The 13211-nt window shown below is 44.7% G+C and overlaps 1 protein-coding gene across 3 annotated transcripts in view; it reads left to right on the top strand.

Moving 5' to 3' along the window:
• The window catches only part of Shtn1 (shootin 1), a 103901-nt gene that overhangs the window by 71326 nt on the left and 19364 nt on the right, over positions 1-13211 (top strand). For 2 of the 3 annotated variants that reach the window (NM_001079705.4, XM_087650456.1), the window contains 3 exon segments: positions 2231-2340; positions 6587-6640; positions 11625-11745. In NM_001079705.4, the coding sequence (NP_001073173.2) occupies positions 2231-2340; positions 6587-6640; positions 11625-11745 (285 nt within the window). 3 annotated transcript variants of the gene reach the window in all.

Below are 13211 nucleotides of genomic sequence, written 5' to 3'. Positions count from 1 at the left end.
AGCCTGACTCCCCTCCCTATAGTGATAGATTTACTCTTGCATTGAGCTAAAACAAACCCTGCCCTCCTTAAGTGGCCTTTTTCCCCTTATTGCAACAATGAGGAGAGTAACTACAAAGTAACTAAGACACCTGTAGAAAGATGACTCTTGAACCTGAATCCTGTTCCACATTGACACATTTTAATTCTTAGTTTTTTAATAGCCTCCTAGGACAGACTTGTCTTGGAAGTCAGATTATACTTATGAATCTAGCAGTGATTCAGCCATTTGGTGCTACAGAGTTGAGGATCATAGAAAGGTGTTCATTCTGGTGTTCCCTTAGGGATTCAGAGATGAGGAATGGCTACCCAGGTCCACATGAAGTCTCCTCAGGAAAGAAGCCACGAGTTAGACCTGAAACTAGCACTAATTAATTTTGGGTATACTGTGGTTCATATCATCTAGAAGGCAGTTTTTGTGGGCTTAGCTGTCTCTCTCCAAAAGTATAAACATCATATCTGTTTAAAAGTTCAGAACTGATCAGATAGTCTACCATGCAGCCTAGGTCCAAAGTGGGCCCTTAGCTTCTGTGAATTCACCAGAAATCCATATGTTCCAAAGTGATTCCATACTTTGGTCAAGCAATTCTTTGAGAAAAACCAAATCAACTTTGGTCAATAGGTTTAATTCATTTGTAATCCTCCACTATACATGCAGCAAACAAGAAAAGTCAGACTCTAAGGGCAGGGTAGGTGGCTCAGTCAAGAATGCTCACTCCACAAGTTTGAGGAACTGAGTTCAAATCCACTTAAAAGTTTTTTCATGTGTCTAGACCCAGCATTTGGGGACAGAGATAGGCGGATTCCAAGAGCCACCTGACTGGCTTGCCTGACCCTGTCTCAAGTCAATAAGTCAGAGAAAAATATAAGAAGACACCTGGTCTCCTATTCTGACCTCCACATGTGTGCAACACACACACACACACACACACACACACACACACACACACTCACACACACACACACTCACACACACACACACTGAACAATAGGTGGTTTTGTTTTATCATACATTGTAGGGAAGCACTTTGCTCCTGAGTCACACCCCAAGCCCCTGAAAGCTGAAGTTTACAGGCACATTTAATGATTTCATTTAAGTCATTGCTGGATGCATGTTTGATATATTTTTTTTTTTTTTTGGTTCTTTTTTTCGGAGCTGGGGACCGAACCCAGGGCCTTGCGCTTCCTAGGTAAGCGCTCTACCACTGAGCTAAATCCCCAGCCCCGCATGTTTGATATTTTAAAAACACGGATAGTTTAAGTAGATTTGAAAAAAAGGGTTTGCTTAAATGTTTCCCACTTACACAATTCCTAAACAAATCATGGTATTAAAAACGGGTTTGTCTTCTTGCTGTTCATTTCGTGCCTGGACTACTTTCCCATAAAGAAGAGATCTCTTTGATATCCTCTTTTAGGTAGGCTTTAGTCCACTTTCTTTGACGTACAGGATGTAATAACTTCTAAAAAAAAAAAATCTTTGAGGCAAAGATGGATGATCTGGGAAAGGAACAGAGGATGGAAAGATGGCTCAGTGGGTAAGAACACTTGGCATGAAGGCAGAGGTTCAAATTCCCAGCAACCCCTTGAAAAACAGGGCTTGGCTACACAAAGGTGGAGGAGGAGGTAAAGATGGTACTGGGGTTTGCAGGCCACCAGCCCAGCCCCAGGTTTAGTGAGAGACCATGTCTCAAAGGAATAATGTGGAGAGAAATGAAGTATGACACCCAGTGCACTTCTACACATGAGGGAGGGAGGGAGAGAGGGAGGGAGGGAGGGAGAGAGGGAGGAAGGGAGGGAGGGAGGGAGGGAGAGAGAGAGAGAGAGAGAGAGAGAGAGAGAGAGAGAGAGAGAGAAGGAAGACCTGGAGATATCCCAATCTCCAAGTTTAATCTTGTATTGTGTTTCTCTTAGGTGAAATGCTATTGATTTCCATGCTACAAACTTGACTTTGATTGTTATGCTAAGTGTTCTGATTAGAATTTTTTCTTAATTTAAAGTGTGTTGTTTGGAGCATTGCCACAGAGTAGCTGTTACCCATAGTGAATTATTGGTGCTCTGCCACGGCCTGAACTAAAAATTAAAAAAAAAAAAAAAAGACTTCTGTTATCACACAGCACAATGTCACCAGCAAGAGGAACTCGCCGTTTCTTACATCTGCCCTAGGATGATTTCTGTCTGTGTTCTTCACACAGCTGAGGAAGTCACAGACCTGAAGAGGCAAGCAGTGGAAGAGATGATGGACAGAATTAAAAAGGGAGTTCATCTTAGACCAGTTAACCAGACAGCCAGACCCAAGGCAAAGGTATGTGCAGCTATATACTCTATCCTCCGCTGTGCATGTGTGTGTGTGCATGCCTGCGTGCGTGCGTGCGTGTGTGTGTGTGTGTGTGTGTGTGTGTGTGTGTGTGTGTGTGTGTGTAGTTATGGGTATGTATGTCTGTGTACTGCATTCTTATCTGCTATCCAAGGAACCCAGAAGAGGGCATCAGATTCCTTAGACTTGGAGTTATAGGTGGTTGCCAGCTGCCATATAGGTACTGTAAGTCAAACCCTGGTCCTCTGAAAGAGCAGCCAGAACAGCTACTGAGCCATCTTTCCACTCCAGTCCCTCTCTCCCCCTCCCCCTCCCCTTCCCATTTCCCCTGTCCCTCCCCTCCCCCTCCCATTTCCCCTGTCCTTCCCCTCCCCCTCCTTCCCCCTTCCTCCCCCTCCACTTTCTCTCCCCCTCCCCTCTCCCTCCCCTCTCCCCTTCCCCTTGTTCCTCTCTTCCCCCTTCTTCCCCCTCCCCTTCCCCCTGTTCCTCTCCTCCCCCTCCCTCCCCCTTCCTCCCCCTTCCCTTCCTTCCCCCTCCCCCTCTCTCCCCTTCCCTTCCCTCCCCCTCCCCCTCCCTCTCTTTCTCCCTCTCCTTCCTCTTCCTCCTCATCCTCCTCCTTTTCAATGTGAAAGTTTGGGATTTGATGAAAGCTGTATCAACACAGACTGCCAAGGCTTGGAAGGTAACGTGTCCAAGAAGTTTTCAGTTCTGTGTGAGCCTGTCTTGAGAGGGCTCTGAACTCAGGTGAGCCTGAACTGGTTCGTGCATGATCATGCATGTCATTGCCCAGTGTTGTCTTCTCTTCCAGAGGAGCATTGATGAGGGTCACCATGTCAGACAACTAGCAGTTGCTATTCCCTCCCTTTTCTTTGATCCGTTGTTCTCTTGTGGGTTTCTGAGCATCCTCTCTGTATCATACTGTTGTGGGCACTGGGGGTAAGGCAATAAGGGACACAGATGTACCTCCCTGAGGCTTCAGTCTGTGTGTAGCGGTGGGAAGACCACATGGTAATAGTGGAAGAGACCTAGCAGTAGACTAAACTGGTTTGCCTGCATACCAGCAGTTGCCTCCCAAGTAGCACAGATGCATGCTGGGAGCCCACACAGGCCTCCTTCATTCCTTGTGTGTCTCTGTCACATTCAAACAGGCCCAATAACAGTTTTTGAGGTTTCTCTTGAAAAAAAAAATCCTTTCTTTCCTCGCTCTAATGAGATGTGGGCAGCCGTCTTTTCCTTCTTTGTTCAATGTACTCCATGGCTTGCTTCTGTTTTCCTTTCAAGACTGCTCCTCTTTTGTGAGTGAGCGAGTGTGGGCATGAAGGCACATCTGTGCCTTTGTGTCTGCATCCATGTCTGTGTCGGGCACGTTCATGTGTGTGGGGAGAGGCTAGGGAAACCTGAGGAGTGGCCCCTCAGGATGACTCTTGCCTCTCTTCGCTGGTCTGGAGTCTGCTGACTAGGCCAGGCTGGCTGGCTAGTGAGCCCCAGGGATTTTCTTAATGCCCATCTCCCCAGTCAGGGCTGGGATTATAAGCATATGCTACCCACACCAAACTCTTTTCAAATGTGTTCAAATCTAAGTCCACGTGTTGGCAAGACAAGTAGTTTAACAGTGAAGCCGGCTCCTCAGCCCCAAGGCCACTCCCTGCTAAGCTATCTTTGTGAACTCCTGTGGAATAACTACTGAATAGAAGTTCTAAGGTATCTCTAAAGTTGCCACTTTGTAGCCAGCAGGCAAGACAGACAGGCAAGGTAGGAGTGTTCATGGTAACCCGATTCAGGCAGACAGGAATTTCAGCCAACTGCTCCTCCTAGGCGTGAGCCAGTGCTCTGGAAGCAGGGTTCTAACTAGGGGAGGAAGAGATGGAAGGAAGCTGGGTAGAATAATCCTGTAATAGTTGTGGTGCTGCTGCTGGCCAGCCCCTGCTGTGACTCGGAGAGGCTGTTGTAAGGATCAACTGAATTGAAATATGAAAGCATTTTAAAATGAAGGGTCTGGATGCCACCTTGCAAAGCAAATATTTTCCTGTCTTTTACACCACAATCACTATGGAAATAATAGTAAGTGAGAGCAAACTATTTCTAGAGAAAAATGTAGTATCATAATAAAACCAAGCTAGTTTAGAGTAAAATATGTTGCGCTTGCTGTGATGGCTCATGCCTGCCATCCCAGCACTGGGGAGGCCAGGGAAGGAGTACAGCCTGGGAAAAACTCTGTCTCACAAACAAACAAACAAGCAAAGCAATGGGTGCTGTGTCTGCTTTCAGCCTCAGGATATTCCTTCTGCTTTTCTTCTCTTGCAACAACTGGCCCTTATTTCCTGTGAGCTCAAAGTCGCCAAAACACCTCAGTGAGGATCTGTGGACAGCTGGGCTTTTCACTGGCTGCCATCAGACTGTGTCGGTGCAGCACTGAGTGACCAGGCCAATAACCTCCGTTATACATGGTCAGTGTGCACTTGAATCTAAACCTTTTTTCCAGAACCACAAGTCCCAGAATGTCACAGTCTGATAGTGTATGGTCCAGGCTTTAGAAGGCTTCAGGAGCCAGGACCACACAGGGCATAGCAGCTCTTTTGACTATGCCTTTAGGTGGGGCATTGATCCAAAAGACATGGTTGTCTTGTCAGTTTTCCTAAGAGCTAAGCCTGTATTGTGGACAATTCTTTGCTGGCCTATTTTCCAAATCTCTTGATATTCCAGGTAGGTAGAACTGGCCTGGTTAGAATTGGTGGCTTAAGGCTTATGTCTGATACTGAGGAAATTCTCTTTTTTTTTTTTTTTTTCAGAAACCTGGGCTGGGAAGGTTGAACATTCTAGCCTGGTTTTGTCTTTATTTTTGAAAAATGGAAAGGGGATCATTTAAAAAAAAACAAATTTTATGATTGCATTTGCCTATGTGTGCATGCACACGTGTGTGCTTCTGTGTGTGTGTGTGTGTGTGTGTGTGTGTGTGTGTGTGTGTGTGTGTACAGAGTCAGAGGACAACTTGGGGGGCTCAGTTCTTTCCTTTCACCAGATGGGCCCAGAATTGAACCCAGCCAGGGGTGCTAAGATTTTCTGTTGGTTGTCCTTTCCTCCTGATTTGGTCTTACAGATAGGAAAGGCCTATCTTCTGTCCATCAGCCTTTCTGGAACTAAGAGAGCCATAGGAAGTCTTTGCCCAGCGCCTGTTTTCTGCTCTCACAGTTCTCTAGCCCACCTTCCCTTGCTGGCAAAAGCCTAAGCTATGTCTAAGAACAGTTTACTACTAAAACATCTAATGACTTGGAACCAGATCTTTAAAATCTAGTATTTACCAAAACCTTCTGTAGCCAGGATGATACCCGCCAGGCTATGTACTATTTAGAAGATAGCCGGAGTCTTTTGCCTTTAAATATAAATAGAATATCCTTCTAAGTTTTTATTCAGGGGCCATCTGGTAGCTTTGAAATAACTAACGTGTTCCTTCAAATTTGGAGTTGAGAAAAAAAAAAAACTCAATAACAAAACTGTTGTGAAGCACAGAGCTAGCTGGGGAGAGGGCTTGTGAGTGACGGGGCTTGCTGTGCAGTAGTGAGGACCTGGGTTCAGGTCCCCAGCACCCAGCTGAGCATGGCCACATCATACCACCCGCATAGCGTGGGGGGAGTTGGGAGTGGAGCAGATCCAGGAGGATCAGGGGCCTTGCTGACTGTCCATTTGGTAAGAGGCCTGTCTCACAGGAGCAAGGTACAGAACAATGAAGGAGGACACTTGCATCTTCCTCCGTGCCCATGGTGTGTACACTTGTGCACAGCATGAACATATTCGCACAACCCTCCCGCCTCTACAAGGGCCACCAACAACTTAGCATGGAAAAATCTTTATATGGGGCCAGCAAGACAACTTGGTGTGTTAAAAAACTTACCACCAGACCTGGTGATCCATTTCTGGGACCCCCATGGTGGAAGAAAAATCTCACAGGTTGCTCTCCCACACCACACATTCATTAAAAAGTTTTTAAATATCTACTATTTTAAAATCAATTCATGGGCTAGAGAGATGGCTCAGCAGTTAAGAGGGCTGACTGCTCTTCCAGAGGTCCCGAGTTCAAATCCCAGCAACCACCTGGTGGCTCAACAATCATCTGAAATGGGATCTTGTGTGTCTGAAGACAGCTACAGTATACTCAGATACATAAAATAAATAAATAATTAAAAAATTCAGTTCGCACAGTAATTTCTTCTTTCTTTTTTTTCCTTTTGAATTACAGCCAGACTCTCTAAAGGGCTCAGAAAGTGCAGTGGATGAACTGAAGGGAATCCTGGTAAGAGTCACTGTCTGTGTTATGGTGAAGTGAAAGACCATTTTCTCCTCTGGCTTTTCATGAATAGTGGTTTTGGGTGTGTTTTATCTCCCCTATTAGGCTCCTTTCTTTGCACCATGGCTTCCTCCAACACATGTGTCAGATGCCTTGTTGACTGTGTTCTATAAGGGTGGCCACACACTGAGCAAGACCTTGTTTAGTATAAGAGGACTCCAGTCCCAACAGTGTAGCAGGAAGCTCAGGGCTTTGCCTTGTGAGGGAGGAAAGTGGAATTCCTGGCACCTACCTGTAAATCTTAGCTTACAGCCAAATATACTTAATGGTCTAATACTAGAGGCTGTGGGTTCCCTTTTCCTCACATGCAGCTCTGTCTGACTTGGGACTTGAAATGCTCTTCCTGCCTTTGCCTCCCAAGGACTGGGGTTATAGGTGTACACCACTATAGCCATTTTTTATGGTGCTGGGGGTCCATCCAAAGACTTCCCCAAGGTTTCACGCCTTCTAGGCAAGCACTAGATCAGCCTGACTCTGTTTCCAGCTCCATGAAAGTCTTTATGTCACCAAGTTCATTCTCTTCATTACTTCCTGCCTGCTGGAAAATGTGTCTACTGCCCTCCTCTCGCCCCGCCTCTCTTTTCCAAGTGGGATCTCGGGCCGGTAGAGTCCACAGAGTCACTTTGCTACAAACTAGCCTCTCACAGGAAGTGCTTCAGACTGAGCTCTATTTCAGATCCCATTCCAGCCTGAGTTATTATGCACAGTTAGTCAGCAGACGTGGGACGGAGGTGCGGGAATAACCCCTCCTGTTTGTTGTTACTGTGCTAATTAAGCATCTCGTGTAGACATCAGCGTAATGACAGTAAACAACATTATTTTCATCAAGAAGGACTTTAAACAGTAGACCTCACAGAATGGCTTAATTAGTTTGCTTTAGTTTTAAGTGAGTGGGATTAGCCCTGAAGAGTGGTGTATCACTGGCTAACAGTGGTGGTCTACCTACAGAATGAAGGATTAGACGGGCCCCTGACAAAGGACTTGGCTCTTACCCTACCGATCCTATGATGGAAGATTTTGTCATCCAGGGCTCTGCCCCTGTGACAGCCCCTTTTGTTGTTTCTTTATTTGAATGCTAATTCCTGTGGTTGAAGAAGTCCCTGGGGCCTTAAGAGAGAGAAGAGCAGCTCTAATGTCAACTAGACTCAGTTTGACTTGTTAAAAATTTGGTTTGTTAAGAAAATCAGATGCTACTTAATTATGCAAGGAATTATGTCAGTGGCAGATCATGCTGAATGGTAGCAGGTTTAATGAATGTAGCATTATCATGTATGTGTGTAAACTCGTGCTTACGTGTGTGCGTGCACATGCTAAGCTTGGGGTCAACTGTCAGCGTGTATCCACAGCACAAGTATTACTTTTCAGTATAACAGTCACTACAATTTTATATTAATTCATGCAGATTAATTCATGAAATTATTTATGATTTTTGAAAACCGTTTTTAATAGTTCTTTCTTTCTTAGATCTCTGAGATTCATGTATCAGCAGGAATAATAATTCCAGAATTAATATTTCTTTGTACTAAGGTTTTTTTTTCTTTTCTAAGCGTGGACCCTTGTGGCCCTATCCCTGCTCTTCTTTGCCAAATCCAACTTTCTTTTACCCCAGCAGGAGTTTGAGGCCCCAGTGTCTTGGGCCAAGAACCACGTTCATTCTTACGTGGAAGAAAGTGGGACTCCAGCTCAGTGTATTTCCAGGGCTTCCTTTCATCTGGAGTCCACACTATAAGAATTACCAAAGTTAGCTCCGAGGAGATCACATGACACCATCCCGGTAACCACCACATGTGACAAAGCAGATGTTAAGAGCTGTGGTGAGCCTCAAGCCTTACAGCAAGGTGGGAAAGGAACATCTATACCAGGGAGCACAGCAGATAGGTGTTCTGATGTCCCAGAGTACAAGAAACAGGAAGAACTTTGTGAGGACATTTCGGCTAAAAATGACCGTAACCCATGGTACGTGACTTTGGGCTTTGGAGTAATGGGAGAAATTAGATACAAATCTCTGGTCAAGGAGAGCTGGAAACCTTACTCCATTTTTTTGTTTTGTTTTGTTTTGTTTTTTGAGGTATACAGTTTTCAAGCCAATTTTTAAAGCATTGATCTTGACAACTCATCTTTCCAACCTCACATCACTCAATATTTCAAGTCGAACAGTTTGTATGTACAAAGTACACCAGGCATTTCTTGTGTTCATATAGAACTTCTAAGGTTAGGAAGTAGAGACTGTGGAAACACATTGCCATTTAAAAGCTACCATATGAACAGATACGAAGGAATCCCCATGTTTGCTCTGTACATCAGAGGGAAAGCCGCCGGCCTCACCATTCTCAACAGGTGTAGCAGTGGTGGACCAGTCTTTATTTAATGCAGGAAAGTTAGTGTGGTGATGTTTGTAACAGTTGAGACATTTGTAACATTTGAAGCACAGTGGTGATTTGGAATAGTAGGATAACTATTGTGGGGGTGGGGCTGGAGAGATGGCTCAGTGGTTAAGAGCACCAACTGCTCTCCCAGAGGTCCTGAGTTCAGCAACCACATGGTGGCTCACAACCATCTGTAATAAGATATGATGCCCTCTTCTGGTGTGTCTGAAGATAGCTACAGTGTACTCACATAAGTAAAATAAATAAATAAATCTTTAAAAAATATATTTGGGGTTCTGATCTACAACTAAAACCCAGGCCTATCTCTGACTTACCGTGGTACCCGACTGGGTTCCAGTTCCTTGTAGAGTAAGGTAGTTGTGTGTACAGCATGCACCACATGGCTGCTGAGCCGTCTTCTGACTGGTATATTTTACAAGTCCAATAGAGAAGTAAGATACAGAGGTAGAATAATCTCAGGAATAGATTATTCTATTAAGATGGAATTAATATATGATTCGGTTAAGATAGAATAATCTTAATTAGCCAAGTCCATCCTTGTTTCATCCAAGGGTCCTCCAGTTGCCAGTGTCACTGAACTTTACTGAACATTAGCGGCATCAACCACATCAGGGGGCGAGCCAACAAAAATGGGGAGGGGATCTCACAGGTCAGAACTTGGAAAATAGATTCTGCAGCATCACAGCCAAGATTTGAGGGGAACTAACGTTTATCCAAAGACAGAGCTGAAAAACCACGCAAAAGATGAATTTAACAACAGTAGATAGTATGTCGTTTTCTTTCCAGCAGCCATTTCCGTTGGGGGAAATCATACAGTGACCTTGAGAGTCAAACAATGTGACTGCTCTGTAAGTTATTTTCACGGTGAGAACCGTACAGTTTTTAAATAGCTGCTCGCAAGTGATTCAAATGGTAAGTTTCCTAGAAGCTGAAATAGAAATGACGTGAGGATACTTGTTCTTTACATTCTTTTCAAGTGAGTGGAAAGTGGCCATTCATTCTCTTTAATTTCCAGGAACAATCATGCCTCACTGTGTTTTTCATCAACAAGTAGATAGAGACCTACAACCCAGTGAACCAAGTCATCTCACTTCTGAACTAGAATAAGCTGTTAAATCCCACGTGGCATGTTCCTTCTGGATATTTTTTTAAACAAATCTTTGCAACAAATGAAAAACAAAATGTCTCATTTCTAGGGGTAAAAGTATCACATGCTGGGATAAAATACCAGCCTTCTTCAAGTATGTCAATTGATCAGGCAGCTGGCAGCAACCACAGTCTCCTAACCTAGTTGGTCAGAGCCCCACGCCCCACCTTCTATATCTTTAAGCAGGTGTGGTCTCTGTGAGGACATTGTAACAACTTTTCCTGTGTGAGATTTGCAACCTTCTGATTTTCAAAAGGAACTTTTTTGCTGTCTTACGGTCTAGAGAATCACCATTTCTAAACAATAGGACCCTGAGTATCCTTCCAGAAGCTGGAGGCTAGAAGGGAATGGAAGTAAAAGCCCTTAGCAAGTTTGCAAACCTTGCTGAACAAAAGCTGCTTACAGATCCAGAAGGTTGTTCTTTATTTCCACTGACTAGATCTTAGGTCTCTTGATTGCCCCGTCCCCTCACTGATGGTACAGCTGAGGAGGAGCTCTTCGGGGGGGGGGGGGGGGGGCGGTGGGAGGGGCTCTGGTCATGGAAGTCTTGTTATTGATCAACTACATGCTCACCTCTGAGTGAGGAGCACATCAGATGCTGCTCTGTTTAGACACTCCAGTAGTAAAGGAGATAGGAAGCTATTCTCCCTCAGTCATACCTTTCAAGAGGGGCCTGGATGGGAAACCATGGCATTGGTCTTTGTCTTCTTAGAAGCCAAGGCCAGTTTCAGGAGTCCAGCTTGATAGCCTCTTGTTGTGTACAGTGTCTTCTGGGCACTGGAAAGGCATGTATCTATGTTCTCGCCTGTTAGGACGATGGAAGTCAGTCCATCTCTGTAGGACCACGGTGTTCCTCTCCCACACTGATGCCAAGGTAGCTCAGCATGCTCCTTCTTCAGGTAGACACTGGGGACCCTTATGTTGCTTCTCAACCATAGCATTGCCCCCTGGTATGCAGCCAGGGCTACTCAGTCAGTAACAAGACCACACAGTTTCTTTAGCAGCTGAGGACTTGTGCTGTATAGTCCATGCTGCCATATGAAGATGTTCTTCCAAGGTGAGTGGGACATACCCATCGTTCATGGATAGATATCTGCATCACCAGTGTACAAGGATCTCCCTATCATTGACCTGCATAGTCAGCTCCCTGAGAGCTATTCTTGTATGACTTGTTCTACTGAGATGAAGCTGCCGTCTCCTCTATCAGCAGTATCTTCCTGAAAAATCCAGGACTCTGTGTCAATGAGGGTGTGTGTGCAAGTTTGAGAAACTCACATATATATCTGTTTGTAATTTGTCTTGTTTCTTAATTTCATTTTGATTTTCACAGTGTTTTATTGGTTTGCATTTTCTGTTCTTTTGCGTATTATATTAACCTTTTTTGTTTTTGTTTTAGGGGACACTTAACAAATCCACTAGTTCGAGAAGCTTAAAATCCCTTGGCCCTGAGAACAGTGAAACTGAGTTAGAGAGGATTTTACGCCGCAGAAAGCTGACAGCAGAAGCAGATAGCAGTAGTAAGCCTCTTCCAGCCCTCCACGCTCCTTCTCTTCTTCCTCTAAGCCTCTTCCAGCCCTCCACTCTCTTTCTCTTCTTCCTCTAAGTCCCTTTATCATGAAATCATCTTTCAAAAATTAATATTAAATGTTTAGCTTTTAAAAATGTGAGTGAGAAGTCCTAGCTGGGTAGAGTGTCTGTAATACCTCAGAAGATGCTTGCATAGCCATCACCATCTTTATTTGTAGGTAACCAAGCCTTTGTAGATTGGCCCTGTTCAGTGTGAGGTACCCCAGACAAAGGCCTATGTGATGACATTTGGGTGGGTTTTCTCAGACACATATACAAAGTACCTTGATCATATTCACCCCAGTTACCCACTCTTGTTCTCTCTCCCTCACTGGTCTTCCTTTTTCTATCTAGTCACCTTTCTAAGTTCATGAAGTTTTATTTGTTTTGTAGTTTGGATATATATGTACATACATACACACACACACATACAGACACACACACAACACACACACACACACACACACGTTTTGTTATTATATGCATAGGAGCATCTGTGAGGGTTAGTTACAGGAACATGGGCAGTTTACCAGTGACTGTACCACCCAAGGATATGTTTCCCTCTTCCCTGTTGCCTTTAGATGATAACAGCTCCTTAGAGAAGGATGGTCCTTAAGCCTTTCTCCCATAAGGATACTCTTAGTTCAGTCTGCAAAGTCTACTGATAAAATCCCACACAAGGACTCTTCCCACTCAGTAAACAACCTCAGAGGCATTCTGAGACATTTTATTGCATTAACAGCACTCAACCACCTCCCTCATCCATTTGGTGACTTGGTGCCTTCCCAGAGTCCACCTGACGGTGCTCCTGTAGGCCCCTCTGCTTCAGGCTTTGCTCAAGTTTTACTACTGACAAGTACGTTGTGTGCTTTGCCTCTCACCTTCTCATTCCTCCAGAAACATTCTCCACTCCTGGATTTAGCCAGACATGCACAGCGGCCACAGCTTTCTAGCTCGTTGCCAGTGGACATCGGGAGGCACTTTGGTTTCAGTCGGTATGAAAACAGAAGTCCTTCCAGGCGTAAGGGAGGAACGCATTTTACAGACACAATGAGAATATTTTTGTTTGGTTTAGTTTTCAGCAGTGTGTTCAGTGTTCCAGTCAAGGGAAGTTAGAGTAAAACATAAGAATCCAGTAGGTTTGGGGTCTCGGAATGAGCTCAGTTGGTAGAGTGCTTGCCTGGAGCACATAGAGACCTGGGTTTGATCCTGGGAACCACATAGACAGCATGGTGGCACACACCCATAATCCCTCTTGAGAGGTAGACGGGAGGATTAGGAATTCACGGTCATCTTCAAGTACATAGCGAGCTTGGGCTGTGTTCGGTCCTGTTTTAATTTCTTTTTCGGTAGATCCGTTAGTTAGTAGACGGACAAAGAAATATGATCTGCCATCAGAAAACTACTCCCAGTCAGA

The sequence above is a fragment of the Rattus norvegicus genome, chromosome 1 (genome assembly GCF_021556685.1).
Source record: "Rattus norvegicus strain SHRSP/BbbUtx chromosome 1, alternate assembly SHRSP_T2T, whole genome shotgun sequence".
Classification (NCBI taxonomy): Eukaryota; Metazoa; Chordata; class Mammalia; order Rodentia; family Muridae; genus Rattus; species Rattus norvegicus.
This window is presented reverse-complemented; position numbering and strand designations above follow the sequence as displayed.